Source organism: Arvicola amphibius, chromosome 14, assembly GCF_903992535.2.
Source record: "Arvicola amphibius chromosome 14, mArvAmp1.2, whole genome shotgun sequence".
Taxonomy (NCBI): domain Eukaryota; kingdom Metazoa; phylum Chordata; class Mammalia; order Rodentia; family Cricetidae; genus Arvicola; species Arvicola amphibius.
In genome coordinates, this window is record NC_052060.1 from 20819939 (window position 1) to 20847649 (window position 27711).

Here is a 27711-nt window from a genome sequence, read left to right on the forward strand (position 1 = left end):
GAAAAAAAAAGAGAGAGAGAGAAAGAGAGAGAGAGAGAGAGAGAGAGAGAGAGAGAGAGAGAGAGAGAGAGAGGTGAAAGCCCACAAAGGGACCTCCTATTCCTTGCCCCAGGCTGTGTTCTTGTGTAAGCAGCTGGCTCCAGCAGGGCAGGTGTCCTGATAGGAGCTTTCCCGGTGAACTCTGGCCCTGTGGCTTCTCCAAGCCTTTTAAGAAAAAAATCCTACAGAGCTCCCATCCTGGCTGCCTTTGCTCTCCTTCTGTCTTCTGTCTTCTTTTTTTCCCTCAGTTTCTTTCTTAGAGGTTGTTTCAGATGGGAAAAGTGCATGCCTGGGCTCCCCGTGGTGAGGAGTTTTTACTCTGTCTGAAGACCTTATAACGCGGTCAGATGCTACTGGATGTGTGTGGGGGGGATGGAGTAGAAAGACCCCTATCAGTTTTCCATCTGCAGTAAGTCAGTACGTGCTCTTACTCTGACGTCCTTTGGGCCCTCAACCAGGTTACTCACCTGAATGTCTCCAGACTCGGTGAGTGTGAATTGGTTTTAGAAACCAAACTATAGCTAAAAAAAAAACAAAACCAAAAATGGTGTGCCTGTTTATAAATATGTGAAGTAAAAATGAAATAGTGTTGGAGCTAAATCCTGACTGAGGTGTTTTTTTTTTTTTTTTTTTTTTTTTTTTTTTTTTAAAAAAAAAGGTTTCTATCTGTAAACCAAAGCATAATGTATCTAAAATAAAAAGTGAGTATTATTAGCAGTTAATGGGAATTTTCTCTTGTGGAATGCTTGCTGGGCTAAGTTTGCAGTTGCAGGAACTAGTCTACACAATACCATTTAACAGTGTGTTTAGATCGTCAAATCAGATGTGTGGAAAGAAAGGCTTGCCTCTCAGGATCGTGCATATAAATGTAGTGCGGTCCTTGTCTTAAAGGAGTTTTACGAGGCTAGATTGACACTGCTTAATAAACAATTGACAGAGTTAAGCATAACCCGCAAGTCGTTTAGGAGGATGAGTCACGATCCTGACAGGCCAATAAGGTAAGAGAACCCAGGTTGCGAAACAACTACCAGCCCAGCCCGCGGGACCCTGGAAATACCTTACAGGTATCAGTTACGAAAACAAAGCGGTAGTGTTCGGCCACTCTGCAGAGGACAAGCTCAGGCTGCTAACCAAACCAAGCGACCAACAGCACTGACCATGCCCATTTTTACATTTGTTTCAGAACAAGGGCCATTCAAACCACCAGAGGTAAGACTGCCGTTTAAACTTTTTCTGTAAGCTTTGCGTTTCCAGGGGTTTGCTAACTTAAACACGGCTTGAGCTCTTACAGCGTTAAATGTGCCTTTTCTGACTGAGTGGAACAGAAATGGAGGGAGCTGCTAGGTGCTTGTCAAAACATGAACGGGATCAGGAATTTTCACAGTTGCTGTCTGGAAGCCTTCGGTTGAGGAGAAAGGTGGATATTTTACGGTAATAGTGAATGAAGTCGGGGCTAATCAGAACGATGGCAGAGCCAGCGCCCTCCGTGAACTGTTGTTTTACTGCCCTGCAGTAACCTGCGAGAATTCTGCCATAGTTCCAAGTGTATGGGTTCAGGTTCCTGGTAGTTTCCTCTTCAGCACAAACTTGGTCACTGTTGTATCAAGCTCTGATAACATTTCCCTTTGGTTTAGCACAGCCTAACTCCCAATGGTGGCTCTCGAGGATAGCTCTCATTATAAAGTCACTTCAGAAATGGAAGAGAAAGAATGCAACATACGACAGATTCTGCACCACCAGTATTTTGGCTGTCCATCAAAAGTAACAAAAATTTACCTGACTCTGCAAAAGTACCATAGCAAAAATTTAAGTTAAAAAATCAGCAGAGGCAGTTAAATATAAAATGGGCATGAGATGAGCAAAAACTAAGGCTCCCTGAGCCTTTCAGGATGAAAGGACCGCAGCCCGTTTACTAGGCTGATTAGCACATTGTCATCATGGGTCTCCAGTGTCAGCAAGGGAAAGTATAGTAAAATAAAAATCACCTCCGGGCCAGTAAGGCAGCTGCATTATTGGTATGCTTTTACCAGCTAGGTTTTATACAGTTGGTGAAAATATAGCAAGCGAGGGGAAATGCCCTCAGAGGTCCCTTCCCTTGCCTTTCGCGTACGTGCGTAACTTCTGCGTGCAGGGTGACAAGGGTGTGGTAGGAGGAACCTCGTGGTAGATGCAGCTGCTCACTGCTAGTTAGGTGGGTGTTAGGACCTAGAGTTTAGACCAAGGAGCATCATGACTTACTGCAGGCTAGTGCCAGTTACCCTGAAATTTCTGTTACTCTTTCTGAGACAAGGAGGGATTTTTTTTTTTTTTTAAAATCAGGGGTGCCAGGATCCTTTTTGTACCACATGGTCTTTCTCAGCACGCTGGCCTTAGATTATTGAGAAACATAGCGTGTGGCGTCACAAGCTTCAACTCAAGGTTACTTCACATTTATCGTATTAGACATGTGTATTCTTTTTTGATTCCTAAGAAAATGACTTCATTTGGTTTCAAGGAAGTAACGTGAAGTGGGCGTATTTGCAGAAGGAGAATGTGCTAATAAGAAGTGGTTAATCATTCTCACATGATATTAAATAATTCTCTCAGACACAGCTATACCCTTAAAATTACATGTGAGCCTATTAATAAGAAGGAATTAATCTTCGTGTTGAAAATTATAAAAAAAAACATAGCCTCGTCACTGTAGTGATTTTCTTAACTTTTGAATGTAATAGCACAATTTTCATTTAATGTGTAACTTCACTAATAAGCTCCCCTTTGTCTGGAGAGAAGATGATAGCATGCTCTGACGTTAGCCAATTCACTTGGAAACTGTTCCCTTTTAGGAAAAGTGTAACAAAGAATATTAAGAATGTGGTTTTTAAATTTTGTTTCTTTTCTTGCAAATCCCCTGCCCCTCCTATACTGGCTTAGCATTCTCTTCTGCTTACCCTTTAGTGCCATGGGTTTTTGTTTTAAAACTTGACTTTATTGTCAAGGCAGGCCAGTCTTTCCACAGCCACAGGACCATAGGCTTGCACAGCTGTCCAGCTGTGGTCACCTCACTCGCAGCCTAGGTCATCACGGGTCCTTCTGACTATACAAAGCAAGCTTATTCTTATATGTCCACCCTTTTTTTTTTACATGTTGCATTGATTCCCCTTGTGCACGAACCAAAGCTAACTTCCATACAGGAAAGAAAACGTTCCCTAGTGTTGTTGGTAAAAATCCACAGAGGGAATCATTTTCCCCCACATAGGCAAGAAGACCAGGAGAGTTTTAGACAATAAAAGTATTTAAAAAAAATAAAAAGACAGGATAGTGAAGCAAGAAATAATTACCGAGTGCCTATAAAATGAGGTTTGCCTCCCCAACCCCTCTGGGTAGATCAAAGGAGATTCTGACTCCAGAGACATGACTCTCATGTCTCCTGGACCTCTGACTTAAGAGCTTCCAGGCAAGGCAACCATATATGCCCTTTCTTTCCCATCTTCTACCCGCAGACCCGGTCTGTCCAGCCCTGTCTGGCTGAGAGAGAGAATTGCATTAGAGTCAGGGACATTGCACTCTACATTTCAGAAAAGTTTCAAAAAGATCTCTTGATTTTTGTGGTAGAAGGTGCTTCTAAGGTGCTGTCCGAGTCAATCACAGATTTTCCAGATGTGCTTTGTTTTAACAGCTGGGGTTTCCTTCTGCATGCAGAATTTCTTTTATAGAAAGTTTATTTTACTGCCTGCTTTTCCTACAGAAAAGTTTCTGTTGTGAGGGTGACTAACTGAAATGACTTTCCTGGAGGAAGAACATCAAACAGTCGGTAGGGCAAGTGGGGTGCCGTCATGTATGCGTGCAGTCTCAGCTCCTGGGGAGGACGAGGCAAGAGGGTCTCGTGCATGTTTGGTTCAAGATCAGCTTCATCAGTTTAGTTTGATCTTGGTTCAAAACCACAGCACGGTGTAGAGGCTGTAGTTTCCCAGAACATATCCTTTGTGTGAATTGAAACTTTCATGACTCCACAAAGTGAATAACATTAGTAATTGGAATCACTTGATGATTCCACACACGTAAAATGAATGAACCCTCACCACCACACTAACCAGGTAAGGGTTAGTATAGTTTTTCCTGAAAGATGGGAAAACACAAGTAGAAATGTTTTGTCTTTGAAGTTAATCTCCTTTTCTATATTATTATTAACCACATTGTATCTCCTACTTTAATCTTTTTTATCCATATTAATTACTGTAATTAATTACTGCTGCTTTTCATGAATATTGTGATTTGGAGCACATCAGTGGTTTCTTGTATATCTAGTATGATCAAATTTTAGCTTTTTGATGATTTACTTTTTTATATTTAAAAATTTCCATCTCCTCCCCTTCTCCTCCACCCATACCCCTCCTCCCTCCCTTCCTACTTTAATCTTAAACGGAAGTCAAAACAGGCAAAGACGATTTCTGTTGTCAGTTAGGAAGGTGATGGCGTTGGGAGGAGGCAAACACCAGCACTATAGACCTCACTGGATATTTTTCTGTTGAATATATCGTAAGTTGTGTTCCTTGGTGCCCTTTCAATAGAAAGCTCAAAAATTTTAAATAAAAATTTAGGTAAAGAAGAGTTTGTCTTTGACATCAGTTTTCCCATATTTTCAGAAGTGGATCTGTAACCCATGTGCCATCTTTTTTATGTCATGGCCACCAAGTAGCCCAGGGCAACAATTTCTCTCACTGTGATCCCTTATAATGGTTTTCCTAGAATAAATACCCTGCTTGCTCAACAACGATCCCATGCAGAGTGTAATGATCCTAATTAGTCTTTTACAAATACATTTGGAAAGTAGTTGGGGTGAAAACAAAAATTGCATGTTTAAAATTTATTTTATTTGCTTTGCAAAATCTTCAGGTTGTGGCTTTGAGCCCTTGGAGAAGGTGAAAAGACCCCATTTCAACATTTCAGTGATTTGACTTATGAATGAAATCAATGTGAGAAGCTCCCCTGAGAAAATCCACAACTTATGTGTGCTTCTCTAAGTGAGGGATCCTCCAATTGAAACCGTGGCCCTGTACACACAATGACAAATTCCAATACATATAAAAAGAAAATTCCTCTTGAAAATCTGCATGCAATGGTCCTCCATGCAGTGGTCCTCCATGCAGTGGTCCTGCATGCAGATTCACATTTGTTTGTAACAAAAAGTAAAAAAAAAATCAATCCCTCATTAGTGAAATTACTGTACTAATTATAGCAAAGAATTCGATGCTAGTAAAATCAAATAGTAACCACGCATTTTTAGATTTAAAAATCCCTTGTCTTGCTTTCAGAGTGTGCAGTTTTCCTTGGGAATACCTTTTCTATAATAATAGATTTTGTTTTTCATGAGCTGCATGTATTTTTTTAAGTATCAAGATACAACTCATCTGTAATTAAGACACATTTATTATTTAAGCATTTTCTGGAGCCAGGGCTTTGGGTCTTTGGTTTGGGACTGTGTGGCTTCTTCAGCCACTGGTTTGTCACAGCCCAGGAATACTTGAGTTAGAATTTGTACGGATCTGCTTAAGACTGTATTTCTCACATTTCTCCATTGGGAATATTTTCTAACCAAAAATGGGTCTGTGGTGTTAGTCCTCCTAGTTTCTGTAATCCTATGATTTTAAGAAATATTGGGTCAGGATATATAAATTAGGCAAACAAAGGTGTTTCTGTTTGTGTCAATGACTTAAAACGACATGATATTCTCAGGGAAAACTTATTAGAGGAATTATATTAAATTATAAATAGAAACATTAAAACCACATTTTGTTCACGTATAGCTATGCTTTTAATCGAATCTAGGCGACATTGGTTGCCAGAGCATCAGAGCTATAATGATTGTATGTCATATTACCAACATGTCTTTGTGTCGTTTCCACACAGAAACGGACCAATGGACTCCGGCGAGCTTCCAGACAGGTGGACCCAGGTGTGTTTCTCATTACATATCCTATGATAACTCCAGTTAAGTGATTATGAACATATATGGGAATTTCTCGGGGAGTCAGCTGCATGGAGGACCTTTGTTCCCACAGTTTGGTCTATGCCTTGTGACCAGGAGGTGAAGGTCTAAAGTGCACATCATTCCTGGGTGACTAACCCCCAGCCCTTTCCACAGGCAGCAGGTGAGCTGGTTCTTTGCTTGCTGAACAGCCTCAGGGTGCCTGCATAATGCTAACATACCCAGCACCCTCCCATTCTCCTCCTAAATCAGGAAAGAAAACCAAGCAGCTCAGTGCCACTTGAAAATAGCGTGTTCCGAGAGGGCAAGGGAGAGCACGTGACTGCCACTTCCCCACTTGGGGAAGTTTTCTTATTCTCTACCTGTATGGTTTTATAATCAGGAATACGGTTGTCAGGACGGTGAACACGTGTCCTCCGGAGACCGCTGACTCAGCTGCAGAAAAACAGTATTTTTTCCTATCATTGTAGTTTGACCCTATCGTTATCTTAGTATAATTGTTTTTTTTTTTTTTTTCCATTAAGAAATGCCTTCCGCAGTTTAATCACAGACCCTTTTGTTCTGTGCACGATCCCATTCTTGGAGGTGTAAAAGGTGTTCACAGATAAAGCATCCAAATATATGAGTTTGACTCCAGCCCCATTAAGTGGACTGTGAGATACCGAGTTGCCTTGCTGGGAAATCATCTGGATTTCTGTTTGGCTTTGTGTTCTCAGCAGCAGCAGAAGCACTGTTCACCTAGCTGTAAAGCTGCTTTTTCAAAGCCTGACATCTTTTAACTGAAGCCACACCCAGGCTGGCCCTGCCGGTTTATGAGATGGCAGAGATTATGGAAGCCCTGTTGCCTCTGGCTAGAAATTGCCTCATATTACATCTGGAGATCGGTTTAACTCTTTTAACTACAGAACAAAGTTGATGTCATTAAAAAAAAAAAAACACAGGGTTCTGCTTTCCATTTTAATAGTTCTTTCTGGAGCCGAGATCCTTCCCGGGGGTCTGTGTGGTGCCATTTAGAAGAGCCTTCATTAGTTGTATTTATTTAGTAGGACTGTATGGGTGTATAAGCGATGTGGTTTGTTTATTTGTCTGTATGAGTTGTATTTTTAGTTCAGGAAATAATCTGCCCTTTAAAAGTGTTATTTTGAAATTTCTTTTTCACCTCTATGCATTTTTATTTAGTCTGTTTCCTCCAAGAGAAATGCATTTATTTATAGTGTCGGAAGATGCACATTTAACTCTTCGCAATTTGCTTCACAACCGGTTTTCTGCAATCTCTTAAAGTAAAATATAGTGAGTTTTCAGTTTCTAAACGCAGTCAAGTAGATCGGCAACAAAATAAATTCATACCACTCTATCCTACAGTGCTTTATGAAGAATAAATTTACAAATATACAAGAAGTACATCTGTAGATTTTAGACTATTTTCCTGTAGCTATGATACGTGCGTGTGAGTATATCTCTCATTCTTCACATTTCTGTGAAGAAGCGGACAGGTGATAATCTTGTGTTTGGAGCTGCAGTGAGGGTTTACACTTCCTCCTTTAGCCACTCCTGGATTTAAGTCTCAGGTCCTTGTCCCTGTTGATTGCTTTTGTATCTCTGCCCCACTCTGCTGACCTGCTGTCCTCATTTGCTCAGAATGAGCCCGGGTTTGACAATTGCCTTGTCATCAATAGATGTAACTGTCATTCAACAGATTTTCACAATTCTTGGGAGATGTTTATCCAAGACATTTAAAGAGATATCCACGCAACCGAGGCAGAATGAACACAGAGCTTCCTAGGAGGATTGGTTGCCATTTGTTTTTTATTTTGCTGTGAGGGTTTCTTTGACCACCCTATCCCCATTTCTAACTAATCCAATTAACTTCTCCAAGTTCTAATATGCGGATTGCTTTCAAGGATCCCATAAAAAAGTGTATTGTAGAAAAACAAACTATTTGTGGGTACCAAGTGTACCTACTTCATCAGGATCAGATTTCAGAGTCATGTGCAAAACTAAATCACACATGGGCCTTTTATACTGGAAAGGTCTTTAATACATAGTTATGTGGAAGAAGACCTGATTAATGTTCGTTACACAAATTGGTGAATGATTGTGTATTTTTCCTTAGGTATTGACTGTCTTATTTTTTTATTTTTATCTTTTTTTAAAAACATTTTGGATGCAATATAATTATATCATTTTCCTCCCATCTCTTTCCTCCCTCCAATCTCTCCCAACTCTCCCTACTTCAACTCCTTCCATACCCCTCCAAATGATAGCTTTTTCTTTCCAATTATTATTGTTACACCATTGTTATAATTGTTATTGTTAAGCAAGAGTTGGTTTTTGTTCTTTGCGTGCATATGGTTTCAGGGCTGATCACTTTGTGTTGGATAACCAATTTGGGGGCTCATCCCTGGGAGAGGCTAACTCCCCCTCTCTTGGCAGTCATACGTTACCTATAATTACTTATCAAGGAGCACGATGCCATAAGTTCTCCCCACTTCCTACTTAGTATTTCTATTGATATTTCCACTGTTTAGATCTCAATTATGCAGCTATTTCTATGAGAGACTGATTCACAATAAACATCCTGGTATATTGGCTTCTGATCTTTGTGCCCCATCCTTTAAGTTGGTTCCTGAGCTGTAGAGGCAAGAGCTGCGACATAGATATATCTATCTATGGACTGGGCTCCCATGATCCATTGATGTCTGCATTGTGTCCAGTTGTGGTTTTATGTGATGGTCTCCATTTGCTGCAAAAAGCAGCTTCTTGGACAAAAGGTGTTAGCTAGACTTAACTGTGGATGTAAGGATAAGATTTAGAATGTAGTTAAGAATTATTCTGATCTAGCAAAGGAACTCTAGTAGAATCTATTCTAAGTTCCATGCCCTCGCTAGCTTCAGGAAGTTAGCTAAGTTTCTAGTACTAGGCATGGTGTTCCTCCTGTTAGTGGGCTGTAATTCCAACTAGACAGCAGTTGGCTACCATTACCATGTGAGTGCCACGTAGTTTATCTTTATGGAGATCTTGCCTTGCTGGTTCCTGTTGTGGTTTCATAGGTTGTTCTGGTTTCATGGATATGACAGCTGTGTGGGACTGTTAATTGCTTCTCTCCTTTGGCGTCTTCCAAGTATTTTCTGGTAGCATGGAAGCTAGGCCACAGGAAGGAGGTTTTCAGGTTACAACCAGCTTAAACAGTCTGAGTCCTGTGTTCTTAGTGTGCCCTGTTTTCAGAAATAGGGGTTTACCTTCAAGTTCTGAGAGGCAACCAAGCCATTGTTTTGGGAGTCATGTGGAGTACCCTCGTTAACCATTAATTCTAAAGGAGATTTTTTATGCCTGGTAATGGTTTTTTGTTAATCTGTGGCTCTTGTGGGGGAATATTGTTAGTCCTAGTGTCATAGCTTCCTTTAAGATGTGTGCATGTGTGTGCATATGTGTGTGTGTCTATGTGTACACTTATTCGTGCTGTATATGATTTTAGGTAAGTATGAAGTATACAAATCGTTGAGGCTTTATCAAGCAACCTTGGTGGCATTTGTCCCTTTTCCCTCCTCCTTCACTGACCTCCCTCTCACTTCCCCGTTTGGAATCCCCCTTCCCACTTCACCTTTTCCCAAATCGTGTCACCGTATTCTCTCTCTTACTGTTTGAATTCTACCTGTGGACATAGTAACATACAATGTCACGGTCTAGTGTTGGGAAGTGTGAGCATGTTCCAGCTTTAGACTGGACTTAGCTCTTCATTTGCTGCCCCACCATTTTCCGTTTGCTTCCCCTCTTGTGTTGTGGTTTTCGTATTTATGAAAGTCGTCTTGTGCTAGTACCTGCCTCACAGGCATTGTGAGTGTGGTGTGAGGTAGCAGATTAAACAGTCCTTTTTTGGTTTTTGTCTTTCAAGACAGGGTTTCTCTGTGTAGCTTTGGAGCCTGTCCTGGAACTCTCTCTGTAGACCAGGCTGGCCTCTGACTTACAGAGAGAAATCTGTCTGCCTCTGCCTCCCAAGTGCTGGGATTAAATGTATGTACCACCAGTGCCTGGCTAAACAGTACTTTTGGATGTGCTTAGCAAACTGTACATACTCACTGGTAGCAATTTATGTTGATTAATTTATTCTACAGCAAGATATTTAATATTGGACACTTTGCCAAGTGGAGAATCAATAGTTGCAAGTTAAATCTTTGAAAACAGGTGAAATTTTTTTATTGAATTTATATTGAGAGTGAACACTGGGACAGCCAGAGCTACATAGTAAGACCCCATTTTGAAAAAGTAAACAAGAAAAAGTTGCATAATTATAGTAATTTTCATATTTCCCCTTATTTCCTGTTTGTTAGACAACTTTTCCAGTCTTTTGATTATCTTTACTAAAAGATCCAACGAAGAGGGATGTTTGAGAGTGATTTACTTTGGCTATAATTGTTAGAGGTTTTAATTTCAATTAAAAAATGAAAACTCTAATTGAAAAATGTTTTGTGTTTTTTTTTTGTGGGTTTCTAGCACAACCCCCAAACCATGAGAGCTATAGTCTTGTGCTGCGGCTTGTCTGGACACTTAGAATATTCTATTAGTAACTCTACCTAATGTTTAGATACCACGTTCATGATGGTTTTACTTTGTGTCCTTGTTCTGTACCGGGATAAGAATTTTTTAAATCATTTTTTAATTCTAATTGCTTTTATAAATATACTATTATGTCAGATGCAAATCCTGGTAGCTCATTTGAATCACTTATATATAGCAAGGTGTTTTCATCAGTTTGTACCTCTCTTCCTGAGACAGATGTTGGTATCGGGGACAACAACACTTGTAACAGACAGATCAATTATTTCAGGAACACGGAGGTGCTGGGCCCTTTTCAAGAACATGAGATCATAAGTCTCAAGTAAATCCAAGCACTGCTGTGATTTTTTTCACCTCAGGTGGCACTCAAGGTCAAAGTTGCCAATTAAATTTTAATACTTAGATTTAAAAATTTCCTTCTATCTAAGTATTGCAGACTTAAGATTGATTTCTGTTTGCATGCAGTATATCTGGGTGCCATAGCATGTCGTCTTTTCATCGAGTTCATATTTTTAGACTTTTCTAAAATCGTATTACGTTTGTGGAACTCATAACCTCCTGTCTGTGAGTCCATCATCAACTTTAAAAAATTCAGACTTTTGTTCTTTGTTGTGCTGTCTAAAGATTAGATGGAGAGGATGGGAAATGCTTCTTCTCTTCTGAGCTTAATCTGCTTATGTGTACTGTTATAACCTTGCCTAATAAATGATCAGATAATGGCTAAGTGGATGCATCCTTTCAGAGAGCAAAGGCTTGTGTGCTCATTGTTGCCTTCTCGATTATAGACGTGATACCCATGACTTGGAAAGGTCGCGGTCTTATACCCTTAGGAGTTGTCTTAACCATTTCTTAGCAGATGCATCTTCAGCGATGATCAGGTTCTTTCCTCCAGATGAGCAGGACTGATATTCATGCTCCCCCTGTCCTTATGTGAAGACAGGATCCAAGTAATCTCTCATCATCAACCTCATGCCTTATGTGGCATTAAACAGAGGCAAGTTGTGAATTATAAAAACAACATTGTCCTTCTCCATAATATTTATATTCTAGGTAGGAAAGGAATAGATTAAAAACCCCAGGTTTCAGTTGCTTAAGTGCCTATGTATATACATTAGTTGTAAGGAAATTTAGCATTTAAATATTCTACATACAGATCCTTTGGACGATGGTATAACATAGTATCTTAGCAAATAGTCTTACAAACATAGGGGAAATATTTTTAATTACATAGTCCATGCAAATAAGCTAAATGAATTAGAAAAGATAAGAAACTGTGGGCTCAGATTACTGTTAAACTGATTTATGTGTAGTTGCTTTGCATTTATGTAAATAAACATTTTGTTATGCTGGCTTATGGTATTAAATTGGAATTTAATATGGTTCTTCATGGAGCCTTAATTTCAAAGGATTGCATTCCAAATCTAAATAGAATTGCTGACTTCCTTTACATTTGATTTTACACAGAGCAACTTATTCAGTAGAGAAATCTTATACTTTAGTTTTCGAGTAGAAAACAGCAATGAGAACAAAAAAGGGAAAAAATCCAACAGCTCATTATTTTTAAAATCGCTGCTCTAAAAGCTTATTTTAAAAATGACCCCTTTCTTTTAAGTGACAGAAACATGTACCTTCTTGGCGGTTTTTGTCAGCAAGCCTTTGTCTGCAATCAACAAGAGACAAATTCCATAGATTGTCATATTTCCATATTAATCAGTCATTCCTGCTTGCGGCTTTTCTGTCAGCCCTAAAACCATTTTCCATCAAATCTATAAATCCAATCCTAAATGTTAAGAGCCTAATTGTGAAGGTGCAGATATATATTTTACATTGAGAGTAAATAAACTTGAGAAGACAAAATTGGGCAAGGAGAACGCGGTGATTAAGATTCATTGCAGAGGAATGAGAAATCCAAGCTGTGAACGAAGCTGAAGAGTGTGCTCTGGTTTCTAAAACAGCTGATTTTCCTCCAAGCCTCTATTAAACTCTGAACAATAAGACTAGTTTTGCACTGAGGCAGTTGATCCCCTTGTAGTTATTTTTCGGGACTACCTTTCTAATTCTCCTTGCCAGGATAACAGATTTCTGAAATGAACATCACAGCACCTGGCTCACGTCTCTTTCGGTTTGAGGATTTAGTTCTCCCTTTTAAAGCTCATTCTGAGTTCACAAAGGACCACGGCTGCTTTCTGGCAGGTCTGCCCATGCCTTGCCAAGCCAGGCTTTCATACAGCACGGGTACCTTTAGAATAGGAACAAAGGGGAAGTGAATATGCATAGGTATACATGGGGGGTCCTTTTAGATGGCAAAGAGCAGCAGTAATGTGATTATAAAGATAACAAAATATTTGTGCTATAATATACAGAGTCTACTTAAGGGTCACTTACAAACTGTAGCATAATCTTACTGATAGTATTATCTTTGGAAGATAAAGTATACGTGTATTAAATGTTTAGAGAAGCATTCCAAAAAGGAAGTCATAATCGTAGTGAGCTACTTTGAACATTTATCATTGCTAAAATGTTCTTTACCTTGAAGATGAGCTATGACCCATGTCTCCATCTCTGTATCTGTGGCCATGATAGTTAACTGTTGCTCCATATAAGAAGACAAACTATGTGCCGTGCAATACTAGATAAAAAATAGAAATTTCAAAAATTTGTTATAGGCCAACCACTTCTGAGAGCCAGATAATCTCATTTCAGAACTGTGGTCCCAACTGTTAGATGAAAGAAACCAATTGGATCAAAACTTATTACTCTTCAATAACAGTATTCGGTGTAATATCTAACTGATCCTAGGAGAGAAACCATTGGCAAATTAGTTTATGGTTATATTATTATCACAGTTCTATTTACAAATAGGTTTATCACATTAACTGGATCATGGGAGTACAGGTTGTAAAATTTCGGTCAAAATAGCATATTAGTAGTTATTTTTCAATCTCATCAAATTGATTTTTTTTTTAATTTGAACGAAAAGAAAAGTTTACATTAGGTTCTTAACATTTGTTTTCATAGATCATTTGTTCCTTTGGGGGCCTAACACATTTTTTCCTTTGTGGCTAAAATTAATATTATAGGGACAATTCCTTGATTTTATGAGCATGTATTTTATTTATTTTTGCTGGAAGAAAGAGAATTAAAACATAACATAACAGCAGTACTTTTCATCCTATGATGAGCGGCCCAAGTCTATGGTATAGATTTGTGAACGGGACAATTGACAGTCCGTAGCTACCTGTAGGTTCTTCTGAAGTTAAATAAGGAGGTGCATAACCTGAAATAGGAGGCAGAGAAGACCAATAAACTCTGATCCCAAATGGTTGCTTTAGTTGGCAGCAAAGCCAAGAGAGAAGCAGTTTTCTTGTCCGATGGTTTCATGGTTGTTTTTCTGTGTCCTTGCACGTGAAACGTGAAGTTGGAATTCTATGAGCACAGACACTGGACTGTGAGAAGACAGTAGTTCTTTGTTCCACTGTTGCCTACTCAGCGTTAGTACGGTTTGGTCCATTTGATTAGAAAACAGCAAACAAGATCCTAAAATATCATATTCCATGGGAACGAATGGGAAGAAGGTGCCTAAGTGCTGGAAGGGTCAGGAAGGAAAACCATGGATGTATTACATTTAGGCCATAGCCTGCAGCTGTGACAGAAAGCAAATAATAAGGAAAGGTAAGGAAAGATAACTTAGTCTCTATGAATCAGTATGTGTGTGTGTGTGTGTGTGAGAGAGAGAGAGAGAGAGAGAGAGAGAGAGAGAGACAGAGAGAGACAGAGAGAGACAGAGAGAGAGACAGAGAGCGAGACTACAGTAGATTTCCACATGACTTTTCCCAAAGACCTTTCGTGTTATTTAACATACATTCTCCTTTACCGTGACCTACCCTCCCTCATCTGAACTTAACCCTTTCCATTCCATTATTCCTTCCATTTGAACTTATGTCAGAATTTTCAAAGTCTGTCGTTTATACTGAGGGCTCTGCATTGGCAAAGGTCAGCAAAGATGCATAATCTTGGGAGAGTTTACTCATATTTATCACCTCTAGAATAGGGATAAGTAGCAACTGTGTCTCAGTGAAGGTCAAATTGATTGCTAGATGAAGCACTTTCCTATGGTGTTTGTAGCTGGTGCTTTGGAAGTGATGGCTGTCACTAATGCATCTACACACCTGCACTGGCTCCATACAGGTATGTAACAGGTTGTCCTAAATAACATCTTATAATTTCTATGACTCTGTCACCTGAGCATGGTTCAACTCAGGTTTCTCTGCTTTAGGTTTGCTCCCAAAGCCTCATTTAGCATGTAAGGTAAGGTCATCTGGAGACTCAGCTGGGGAGGGGTCCATTTTCAAACTCAGGTATCGGGAAGCAGCACTCCCTTTAGAGGATGGAACTGAAGGCCCCGATACCTACCATACATATCCAGGTGCTGCTCCCAATTCTTTGCTGTGAGAATTTTCTTATGTGGATATTTATTTCACCATAGCATGTCAGCCAAGAAGGCAGTAGGGTATCCAACAATGGGAGGCAAACCAGATTCTGGATTCTTGAGTTTAAGTGGTTTACCCAGAATCATGCAGTATATGGTGGGTGCTAAACTTACTCATATTGTTTGAGCCTAAGGTACCTCTAAAAGACCTGTGAACCCTACTGCCTTTGACCAAGGGAAGCGTATTTTCCCAAGACTTAACCCCCAGGACAGAGAAAATTGGTAGTGGGACTGGCTCTGTTTTGCAGAGTTCATTAGTGGCTGCTGCTACAAAGCAGACTCATAGCTGATTTTTATTTTATGCATTGTTAATTTTGAAAATGTTAATCTCAAATTGCTACAGTATTTCAATTAATTTGGACGATTAAAACTTAGCACCAGAAGAATCCTTTGCAAAAGATAAGGCAGCTAATTAGAGGCTCGGAAACAAACAACTGGTAGACCCTGGCTCGGAAACAAACTGGGTGGCTGACTCTGGCAGAGCTCGCGCTGCTTGTTCTAACAGTTTGGAAGTAGGAAGGATGATTTCTGGCAGGCTACATATTAAAGTGGAATTTGTTTAAAAAATGTTAAGGCATTAACTGTTTAATATATAATTTAAAATATGATGCAGTTCTGAAAACGCCTTCATGTCCATTTGGTTGTGATATCTTTTGAGTAACCATAGCAGGGACAGAAACGCAACAGGTGTTTATTGTTCAGTTATGAGTTAAAGATGTGAGGTAAACTTTCAAAAATAATTGGCTTTCTTTAATAAGCTAAACTTTTACATCCAGAAGTTTCTTATGAAAATTTCAGAAAACATGAGGGAAATTTTCTAAGAAGCTCCCTGAAGGAATACATGGAATCCACTCACTTAAGTGACCCTTCCCCCTTATAGCTTTTACTCATGCTTCTTTTCTTTGTGTGGAATAACATGTTTGCAAACTGTTGTAGCTAGTGTTTCTATTGCTGTGAAGAGACACCATGACCACGGCAACTCTTATAAAGAAAACACTAAATTTGGATGGGTCACTTGCAGTTTCAGAGGTTCAGTCCATTAGCTTGACCAGGAGCATAGCGGTGTGTGGGCAGATGTAGTGCTTGAGCAGCTGAGAGTCCTACAGATTGTAGGCAACAGGAAGCCTACTGACTGTCACACTGAGAAAAGCTTGAGAAAAAAGAGACCTCAGAGCCTGCCCGCTTGCCCCCACAGGACACACATCCTCCAACAAGGCCACACCTCCTAATAGTGCCGCTCCCTCTGGGGGGGCCACATTCTTTCAATCCACCACACAAAATGTCTGTAGTTTTCAAGGTTTGGTATTCTGATTTTAAGCACTGTTTCCTGAACATGTTTGTTGAACCATTTGCCAAGTAGGCAGGCTTGGGGGTAAATTTATGATGGGTCTTCTGTGTTGGTAAATCTATTGTAAGTTCAAAATATAATGAAGTAAAAAATGCACTTAGTGGGCCAGCATTATAGTTTTCTAACCCACTGTACTATCTCATCTCTCTCTCTCTCTCTCTCTCTCTCTCTCTCTCTCTCTCTCTCTCTCTCTCTCTCTCTGTGTGTGTGTGTGTGTGTGTGTGTGTATGGGGGGCAGAGACAGAGAGAGAGAAAGGGAGAAAGGGAGGGAGGGAGGGAAAGGAAAAGGAGGGAGAGAGAGGCAGAGACAGAGAGAGACAGAGAGAGAATGAGAGGGAAAGGGAAAAGGAGGGAGGGAAAGAGAGAGAGAGAGAGAGAGAGAGAGAGAGAGAGAGAAAGAGAGAAAGAAAGAGAGAGAGAGATGTGCCTGTCTGTTATGCTAAGGACCAAGCTCGGGCCTTACACATAGCAGGCAGGTACCCTTTTTCAAGTGTCAATTGTTTATCTTCATGAATCCTCTGATTAGAACCGACTGGAACTGTGGCTGTTGCCTCCCTGTGAACGAAGAGAATGTTGTATTGTTTTTGACTAGACTGGGGAGATATATTAGTTTCAAGTGTGGTTTCTATTGAATGTGCATTAATTTAGTAATGCCCAAAATTTCAATGTCCCGGCCACCTTAGGTTGAGGACCACCTGTAGTTACCAAGTCCCAGTAACTTCAAATATAAACTTCATCTTAGGTAAGATATTGGTTTTTAATTTTTACTGGATACTTATAGTATTCTTAATTTCGAATTACCTGCTTGTTCTTTAGCTAATTTTATTTCCAAAATTTACTGTTTTCCAAAGATCTATAAGAAAGATATATAAACACTTTTTTCTTTTTTTATTGGAGTTTTAAAAAAATACCAATCCAAGTTCCATTCTTTAAAAAGTGTTTGGATAATTTTCTAGCATATTTGTTTCTATATAGGTTTTAAATTTGCAGGTCATCAACTATTTTAAGATTTTGTTTCCATTTTATGCTTTTAGGTATAAAGATTTTAATACATTCGTAAGTGCATCTAATATGGACATCACAATTTTAAGTCTTTGTAATAGTATTTATCTGTTTATTTTCAGTCAAGTAATAACTTTCTTGCTTTAACTTTTTAACATTTTAGGTAAAAACTGTTATTCTTTGATCAGCTCTAAAGTACAAATCAAAATGTTTTCAATGATTTTCAACTGTTTACACATTTAAGCGGTCTTTTTCATGTGTTGTTTAAATCTACATTTTGTGCTGTGTAATTTTGCATTTTATTATACTCATGGCTTGCTTAGACCATGTTATTGTGTACAAAATATTTTGCAATATATGCTCTGTAGAGATAGAAAGACAATAACTTTTTATATGAGTATCAGTGCTCTACACTGAGACAATCAGATTTTCTTGTTTATAAAATATGAAAAAAACCCTAAGATTACATTTCTCATGTCTTCTTTTGATGTAGGAAGAAAATCCCTTCCATTCTGTCCCCTTCCATTCAGAGTGACTCTTCCCCTTGTTCTCTTTGGGTGTGAAAGCTGGCGTCTTCCTTAATCTTCTATGTCATTCTCATGTTCATTTTCTCGGCTGCTTTCAAGATCAAGACTAGACCGATGACCTTAAGATCTTTAGTGTTAGTAACTGTTGTGCAGTTCTCGGTTTCTGCTTAACGCGAAGCCTGTGGTAGACATTGCCCAATCACGAGTCGTGTGGAAGCGTGTGCTTCAGGGCTCTAGTTGGGAAAGCTTGTGCAGCAGTCTTGGCTCATTGTGCCTTTGCTTTCTGTTGTTCTAGCGGCCCGCAGCCAACTGCAGACAGCTCCACCACATGGAGAATTTCAGAAATAATCAGTTCATGGTCTTTATAAATATACACCATTCTGATTAACATGATGGAAGCCCCCATTGTCCACCCTGCCCAGGACAAGAATGAATTGTATCTACACTATAAATCCCACCTCTCAGTTACTCAATCAGTAACTATCTTGTGTGCCTTATATCAGGCGGGCTGACTGCCGTGAAATAGTGTTCAGAACATTTTAGTTTACTTAGTGATGGTCACAGGACTCTAGAGTTAGGTAAAACTCTATGTAGTTATGTAAAAGAAGATTCAGTGGAGAACAGATTAATGGCAGTCCTGGTGACGGTGCGAATGGCTATGTAGGCAAAAGTGTGGCACCTGCGACCTTAGTCATCACTGGAAGTTCTGAAGCTCCCCATTGTTGTAAACCCAACTTACATTTAAGAAACATTTTCCTAGTATAGGTTGGGAGGACCTCGCTGGGACAGTACCTTTGGTGTCCTGCCCGGTGCATTGCTTTTCCTTTGAGAAAACACAGGCTACTTTCAGGTCCCTGCTGTTTTCTGTGACCCAGTCAGGACAGCTTGATGCCTTCAGCTGAAGACAGAAACTTTCTTCTCCAGACAAAGAATGACTCTTGCTGCTTGTGTAGTCTAAGCGCGGGTGCCAAGTTAGAAGGTGCGAGTGTCCACACACATTTCTTCACCGCCACCTGCAGCTCTCACCCCTGAAAAAGAAACTAGCCATTTTCCAAACTGGAATGCGGCACTTCAAGGATCCCATATTTAAATAGGATTTACATCTTCCATTTAAAATCAGGCAATATCCAAGAACAAATCTGGCCAATGGTTTTCAGAAAACGAAATGGCAGCACCTTCTTGGAATCTCAAACTGTTCAAGGATATGTGTTTTTTTTTTTTTTTTCCGCCTAGCAAAACAGGAAGAAAGTGGAAAACATATGGACTCAGGTTGAGCACACGATGTATTTTCAGCTTGAATTGGCACTTCCCTCCTATTTGTAGTGCGTCTTAAAATTGATTTTGGTGAAGCGTTTAGATTTAAGAGAGGAAATTTTTGCTATCTGGGACTAAATCAACATTTGTGGCATCTCATTAATCACTGCCTTATGTAACTGCTTTCCTACCTGAGAGAAGCTACTGAGATGAGAGAAGTTTATAATATCAATGCCAAGTACAGATCTTGCCTCTCCAAAAGGAGTTCATTAATCATCATCGAAGCACAAGAAAGAAACATACTTCACGATTCATGCCAATTTCTTAAGTAATGTTTCTTAAAAGGAAAAAAAAAAGCACCATTTTTTAAAGTCTCATCTGAAAAGGTTTTAATTTGACTGTTAATGTGTGGTGTTATGTAAATTTAAACTGTTCTGAGAATTCCTGTACATAGTGCACAGCAAGCAATAGAGTGTATTGAGTAAGAGTTTGGGCTCCTAGCTGACAGCAAGCCGGTTCAGTTTCTTGGCCCTGTTGCTTCCTGCCCTGCCCGTGTGTTCATGATGCAGTCTGCATACTTCAAAAGAAATGCTTGGCACCAGATGATGGGCCAGGAGCCTCAGTACCCTGACCTGCAGCAAACAGTAAAGACTTAAAGTTTGAAAGTCTGTTTCAAGCCAACCATCTGTGTAATTATTAGGGCCTTCTGGGTAACTCTTTAATAAGCTTTGGCTTTCTCATCTGTGGAATAGTATGGACATATCTGCTTTGCTTATGCTGTAAGGTTAGTGATTATGCAAGCGAGACAGTGCTTTGGTCCATAGAAAATGTCTAAGCATGACATATAGAGGCATGCAATAAATAAAAAGTTAGAAGCCTGGAAGTGGTGGTGCACACCTTTAATCCCAGTGTTTGGGAGGCAGAGGCAGGAAGATTATCTGTGAGTTCCAGGCCAGCCAGAGCTACACAAAAAGGAACCCTGTTTTGAAAACCATAAGTAAATAAATAAATAGTTTGATGGATAAATATAAAGAGCCAACTTATGAAGTTTTTTTTGTTGCATCGTTTTTGTTTTTGTTTTGAGACATGGGACTGCTACATAGTTCAGGCTGGAGTAGAAGGCTTGAAACTTTAGATGCTCTCCTTTCTGCAATCTAGGGCAGCAGACCACGCCCCTCTCTGGTATCTTTATTTTGTCGTGTGTCTTGAACTCTCAGTGGTAGGGTTACTTGGGTGCTCATAGAGATCAGCCAAGCCCTGTGGTTACCTGTTGTCTATCCAGGGGTTCCTCTCCCTGATTTACTGGAGAATTTAACATTTTGTTACAACTATATATTTGCATCTTTTTGCTTGTTTATTTTCTGATTTACAAAACTGTTTACAACTTAGAAAAATGCAAGGGAAGCAGCGAATCATCAATAGATAGAAGGAATAACAGTATTAAAAATGAAAAAGAACTCATACTGACCTTATGTTAGAAAAGAGATGCATCAATTTTAACAGCCTAAAACTTTTTTGATAAAACCTGGTGTAGAAATCAAAGGGGCTCCAATCTCTTTGTTTATGAAGGTCAGCAGCCAGGTATTCATTTGGTAGGAATGAATTCATGGAGGAAGTTCCTGGAACTCCTGAAAGTGAGTTGTTTTGTTCTTGTCAGATGGCGTTCTCTTTCTTGTTTCTTTCTTTCTTTTTTTAATTCTTTAGTCTCTGCTATTAGAAACATCACAAAGAGACAGAGGCCAAGACCTTATAAGGATCTGGTTGAGGATGCAGCCTGCAGCTTCAATAGCCTGGGCAATTCTTTCTGCAGCACCTCCTCCCAGCCCCCCCAAGCAGTCAGGGATAAAGAGGAGGTCGTTTTGATGCCTAGGGAGGTTCATTTTAAATATCAAAATAGCTTAGAAAAGGAGATGGGGCAGAGAAGGATTGGAGGAAGTTTCTGTCAGGGGGAATAGAATCAAAGTGCAGGCAGGGATTTTTCTTTCTTCAGTTTTAAAGACTACTGGTTTAGCAAGTTTGTCTTTTCCCCTGCATTTTTTTTTTTTTTTTTTACCATCTTATCTGCTCTGGACTTTCTCCATGGGGGATTTTCTCTGTGTAGTCTGCACAGACTTCTTCACAGATCCTGACTCCCCCACACCCTTGTTGCGAAAGAGTAGATGAGCGTTAACACGCTGGATGAGTAGCCTGGGAACGTTTGCAGGAAGCCTCCGTGACAGGACACTGGCAGCTCAAACCCCATTGAACATGTGTTACTTCGGATGATAGATTACACCTTAATTAGAAATTCTTGCTGAATCATGCAGATTCTTCTAAAATTTCGCCTTTTCCTTGGCAAGCTGTTTAGACACTCATACCTCTTTATGGGATCCTCCTGGCTGCACTGTGGCGAGCGTTGACAATTCACTGGTCTCTTTTTTTTTTTGCACACTTTATTGAACACAACCACTGTAAGTTATTATACGAATAATAGGGCTATGCATGGTGTTAGTGACATTACTATGGACCGAGTTTTATATATAATGCACTATGTGCTTACACTACTTTCATTTCTCATGATAAATGAGCGAGCTATGCTGATAATTGAAAGCTTGTCCAAATTCAATAGAAGTGGTAAACCTAATTTCCATATAAGCCATACACATCCTACCCGTATGTGCTAAATAACTTCTAGACTCCAGACCCAGTACAATGTGGATTTTATATGGTAGCACTTTTATTGTATTTTGGTAGACTACCAGCAAGGAAAAAAGCCTGTGCATGCTCAATTGAGTTGCAACATTTTTCTCCTGAATGTTTTGAATATGTTACAGGTAGAATCCATGAATGCAAAACAGAGTTACAGAGGGACCACTATGTATGTTTTCCTCTACTCAGATAAAGTGTTCAGTATTTTAAACTATTTTAGGAGTCTAGGGAGTGATTACTCACGACATAAGTGTACTTTATCAAGTGATTCTTCTTGTATCCGGACTAGCCAGAGCTATGAATGCTGCAGGCTTTTAGGTCATGGAGGATGTCCACTAAGAAGGACCAAGAAAAATACCCATGGTCAAGTTGCAGAGAAAAAAAAAAAACACCCCTAGTTGCAAAAGGCTAAGCCTTTGAAGTCAGGGTTTCTGGGGAGTAGCAGCCCATGGTACCATATATGGGTCTAGATCCCAGAGGAGAAAGGGCCAGCTGAAGCTGACTGGAGCCCGAGAGGGTTTCCTCTGCATGGCTTCCATTGGCAAGGTGGGGCAAGTAGGTGCAGTAAGCGCTCTCAAGCTTCTGCCTACTTTGACTCTTCAGCTCCAAATAAGGTAAGCGTTCATGCCACAGCATCCAGACCTTTCCTAAGTGTGTCTTGGCTGTGGTTTAAAATTAAATACTAAAAATGTTGGGGAATTTTAGCAAATGGACCCTGAACGAGTTGAGCAGGGCTGCTATTTGTTCTTGATATGTGCGCTTTCTGTGATATCTTTCCATGTGTGTAGAAAAGAGGGTTTGTGGCACAGCTGTGCCATTCAAAATAATTTACGTAATCTGACTGTATGTCTGTTTTGTAATTTGTTATTGGTAATATAGTATTACTTTTATAGTAATTGAATTATAATATTGGTAGTGCATAGTCCTAACAGAAACAGCATCAGACAAGTCATTTGTAGCAGTATTCTTTATAATAAATGTAGTCACATTAGTTTGAGGAAGATCTTAGCTTATATCTTGGGCAAATAAATGTAGAATCCTTATTGATTATACTCCCTGTATCATCGTCCTTTTATGGGAGAATGCTCATACATCCTTCACACATCATCAAGTGTGCACAAAGCCCGATAACATAAGTAGTTTTGCTGGGCGTGGTGGGATATGCCTGCCACACTAGCTAAAGGGAGGCACAGTCTGGAGGGTTTGAGGTCAGTCTGGGCCACATAGCATGAGAACAGATTTCAAAAGTCACAAAGAAGAGAGGGAAAAGGGAGAAGGACAAAGAAGGAGAAAGACATTGAAAATGAAAAAAATGATTTAGTGATACCAACGCAAGGCTCAACATTTGTCTATTTGTGGTTCATCCCATACTGCATTCACTTGGAGTGATGTTAGCATCCACTCATCAAACCCACTTTATAGGAATTAAGGAGAGAAGGGTTTGTAGAGCCTTAGCAGGGAGCCTGGACCTCAGTAGGTTCTTGCTAAGGATGGCTTCTCACGGTCATTACACCCATCTTCAGAATCCTGTGTTAAGACAGCCGTGAAAGGCAAGCTGAAACCTGTAAGGTAGGGCCACATTAGTTCCAGACTCTCGGGTTAGTGGTCATGCTTTGGTCTTGCTTATTCTGATTTTAAGATTCTAGTTCTGTTAGCACCTAGGCAACACTCCCAGCTGTCTGCTTCCTTGTATCTCACTTACAATGCTTAATTTTACACAGATTTCAGAGCAGACCTACCTAGGTTTGAATCCAGTCTCTGTCCTTCACATGCTCAGTTAACTTACCTAAGTCACATACACCTTTGTGCCTTAATATGCCTTCTTCATCAAAGGAATATCATAGTAAGACCCACTTTCTGGGATTTCCATTACATTTAAAAGATGCGGCTCCTAGAGCAGGGTCTAACACATGGTAAGCACATGTTAGCTAGTATATTTAATGAGAAATAGTTTGTTTTTCCTTGATAATGATAAATGTGTGTATGATATTTAGATCAATATAATATTTCAAAGTTTACTGTAGGTGAATATTTAAAGAGTTAAAAAATATACTGCTCAGTTAGTGAAGGATTTTTCAAGGAGGGCAGAGAGCCAGGTCCAGTGCCTGTCTCAGAAGCAAGGGTACTTCTGTACAGAAAAACATACACCAGGAGTTAGTAGGATTCAGTTACTATGTTTAGAAGTCCATAAAATAAAGACACATTTTATTTGCATAAACCAACCCAACTTCTTCCTTGAATATTTACCCCTTTCTTGTTAAGACTATGTCTCAAGTGTGGGAAAGAGTGGTCTCTGCCTAGGAAGGTCTCAGGACTGAAGTCCCAGGCTTGCCAGGCACTTGGGAAGCCATCACGTGGATTCCACAGAGCAGAAAGTAACCCCTGATCTGACACTCATCCACCTCAGTCACCTTCTCCATCCAGGCCCCTGCCTTACTCCTTTGTTCTCTAGAAGGCTGGCTCTCATCTTTCTCTCCTCTGAAACATCCAGCAACTTCTTTTGTAACTCAGTAATTATAGAGGGCAAAAGGAGTCAGTGGCTTCGGCAAGCCTTTGCTCTATCTTGCAGTGCTCTCTAAGGCAAAAGAAGCAGAGCTCTCAACCCCCTGCTTCTAAGAAGGAGAGGGGGAGGACCCAGTAGAACATGAATCAGGGAATATTTGAGAAAATGTCCTTGATGCCAAAGATAAAAGTTCCTAATGACTGTGGAAATAGTGGCACAACAGGTTTCAGCTGCCCATGGTGGCTCCTTCACAGTGGAAGGCCCCTGTCCCTTTCGAAAAGGTAGATACAGTTGTGACATTCTCCAAGGTCCCTGCTTTTGAGAAATAAGACTCTTTCTTTGTTCCCCTTGAGAACAAGCACTTTAGCAGCTATGACTGTTGTATCAGTGTTGGTCTGCGAGAAATAGGGTCTGCTCTCAGCAGAAAGGGTCACGTGCAGGCAGGGTTCTTGAGTCTAGTTTGGATCCCACTCTCAATCTCATTGTATAACCATCAGAGCATCGATTTGGAGAAAGTGAATTTGGGAGCTGTGGTGAATGAGATGTGCATGTTACCTCTGCTACCGGATTGACTGCCTCTTCTAGGAGTAGCGCTTGCTGTTTATCTTCTGAACAAAGTGTTCAACACTGGTTGCCAGGGCAGGCGGGTGCAGTGAGAAAAGTCTGCCCACGAGTGGGGACAAATGCTTTATCTGTGACGCTGTGGCGACTTTATGGCCCAGAGTCCTAAGAACAATCAAATTAACTTTAGTAAAGTTAGTTTTCTTGTTTTAAATGAGAAAATGCATCTCCTATTTCCTCACCTGGCATGGACCACTTCCAACCGCAGTTTTGTTCCAACCCTCCCCTCCTCCTACACCACTAGTATTTATAAACGATTAGTCAATTTATTGGCTATTATAGCGATCTCAGCTCATCCAAACCTAAATTCCTTTATTGCCTCCTCCAGGTCATTGGAAGAAGAGTTGCCCAGGTGGAGAGGGGACACCTCTCTTGTTCACACTCATAAAGTGGGAGTCAGAACCCTTCTCCTGATTTGGAATATATAAGACTCTGAGACCCTCACTTCTTTCTCTCTCTTGTTTGTCTGCTCATCTCAGATTCTGCAGTAACAGACCTCTAATGAGTTTTCACGTGTGCTGAATTCTTGACACCGTCTCTTAGCTCATGCATTTATTTATTTATTTATTATTTATTTATTTATTGCTGAAATAATCCTACTAGACATCTGCATCTGGTTAACTCCTATTTATCTATCACCCATCTACCTAAACTCAGTTTTAGTGTTTTCCTGTATTTCCCCCTCCAACACACTCCCTGAGAGGGCCTTGGACATTCCTTTCCCAGGTCAGAACGTGTTACCATATTTTTAAAAGTACTTTCTACAAACTTTCGTACATTATTATCTGGATCTTTGTCCTTCCGTGTTTATGCCTTAGTCTCAGGAGCACGCTAGGTGATCAGTCGATCTGTATCTAATGCAACTATGAGGCCGACTTTATAAAATGTAACCCCGGGGGGGAGGGGGGGCATTCTGAAAATCATTGAGCCTTCTTGTTAAACTGATACACAGTTCTCCTCTACACTTGGAAAGCTATGAAGATGGCTTGACAACAAGGCGAACAATTATGTTTTACTGGAGTTTAACTTTGAGGACAAGCTTATGTACATGACGAAAGGCATTGCAGTCCTATGCTGATGAGCTTCTCCCAACGTTCATACGTTTCAGTGTACGAAAGAGGGACAAAAGATTCTAAACACAGCAGTAGAGAGGACGGCGTGTTTAAAAAGTGATATTTTGTTAAGTTTTGCAGGCGTTTTTAGCTGAAAATCAGTTTTCTTTATCATCCACTGAGAGCCAAATTGGGATACTAGGAGTCTCGTTTGGGGTCTTGAATAACAGCCGTGGAATATCACTCTTTGCCCTCACTGGCAGCATGGGTAGGAATGTGCTAGCATAGAAAGGAGAGGGGATAAAATGGTCAGCAAAGGTAAGAGCTAGCATTTGGTTCTTCAAATTAGCATTCTTCTGAAGCTCTGACTACAATTTTAAATCACATTGTGTGTGAATCTGCCTAGTATTCTTTCTAGCTTTCATATGCTGAATGTAAGAGAATTTTGTGAAGCCGTATCTGTACTATGCTTGTTTTCAATTCACACCTATCTCAAATTTAGAAGACCAAAGACACTTTAAGGTATGGAGGGTACAATATACCCAGTGGTTACTGCGTTTGCAGAGATATTTTCAAACCCTTCCAGTAAAGATTGTGCACATTTATTTTGCTGAGTGACTTGTGAGGGGCAACTCAAATATTTTGTTTGGGACAGTGAAGTTCTTGCCTATTTTTGTTTTTCATTGTGAGTTTCTTTCAATAAACCAAACTTATACCAGCCCTTTCAGTGATAAAAAAGGTCATGCATTGAAATTCCTTGTGCCAGCTGGAAAGATGTCTTGCTTGGCAATAAGATCACTTACCGCTCTTGCAGAGGACCTGACTTTGCTTTCCAGAACCCACTTCCAGCATCTCACAATCACCAGTAATTCTGGATCCAAGTGGATCAATTTCCCTTCACAGGAACCTGTGCTCACATGAATATACCACACACACATGCAATTTAAAATAATAAAATAAATTTTAGACAAAAATAAATTTCATTTGTGTATCTCCGAAGGGCAAAGATGTCTTCAAGTCCTTGGATACCCTTTTGTGCAATGAGCATTGCCACCATTGAAGATCTGTAAGGAATCCTGACTGGAACAACAGAGTCAAACCTTACAAAAGAGCTTGTCTAGTTCCCATGCATAGCTATATCTTTAAGACATACATTCTTTAGCAGATTTCAAAGGCTGTTAGGTTGATCAGAACTATAGTTTTAAAGTCATAGGCACCTTCAAGAAGACAAGGATAGCCTTCGAAGGCCAGCCAGGCAGCAGCAAGTGTGCAAGCTGGAACAGGGGGTCTCCATGGTCAAGAGCCCTCACTCTGATTGACACCTGTCCATCTTTCAAATGCTTTTAATGCCCGTATTTTAAGTAGTAATGGAGTAGACTTAGAAGCTTGTATCTGTATTTCCTTCCTATTACTCTTGCATCCTTTTTCACCCATGAGGCAAGCAGAGGTGCATCTGTTAGCAGTTTTCTCTGAAGCATGGTGTATGGCAGAGCTTTGGTTTGTTTAGTACATATCCCTTCTAAGACATCCTATATAACCTGTACTAGTCAGATGGGGGGCTTCCGGAGCCTTGAGGCCAGTGGCCCTGAATCAAATTCTTTCACCTCTTAGTGCTTTCAATCAAAGCAAAGGTGACCACGGTGGCCCTGAAAGCAGTGATCATTGA

At 40.1% G+C, this 27711-nt stretch overlaps 1 protein-coding gene across 1 annotated transcript in view; it reads left to right on the plus strand.

The window, feature by feature from the left end:
* The window catches only part of Vav3 (vav guanine nucleotide exchange factor 3), a 315752-nt gene that overhangs the window by 211550 nt on the left and 76491 nt on the right, over nt 1–27711 (plus strand). The window contains exons 18-19 of the mRNA XM_038311226.1: nt 1223–1248; nt 5929–5974. Of these exons, the coding sequence (XP_038167154.1) occupies nt 1223–1248; nt 5929–5974 (72 nt within the window). The remainder of the gene's footprint in view (nt 1–1222; nt 1249–5928; nt 5975–27711) is intronic.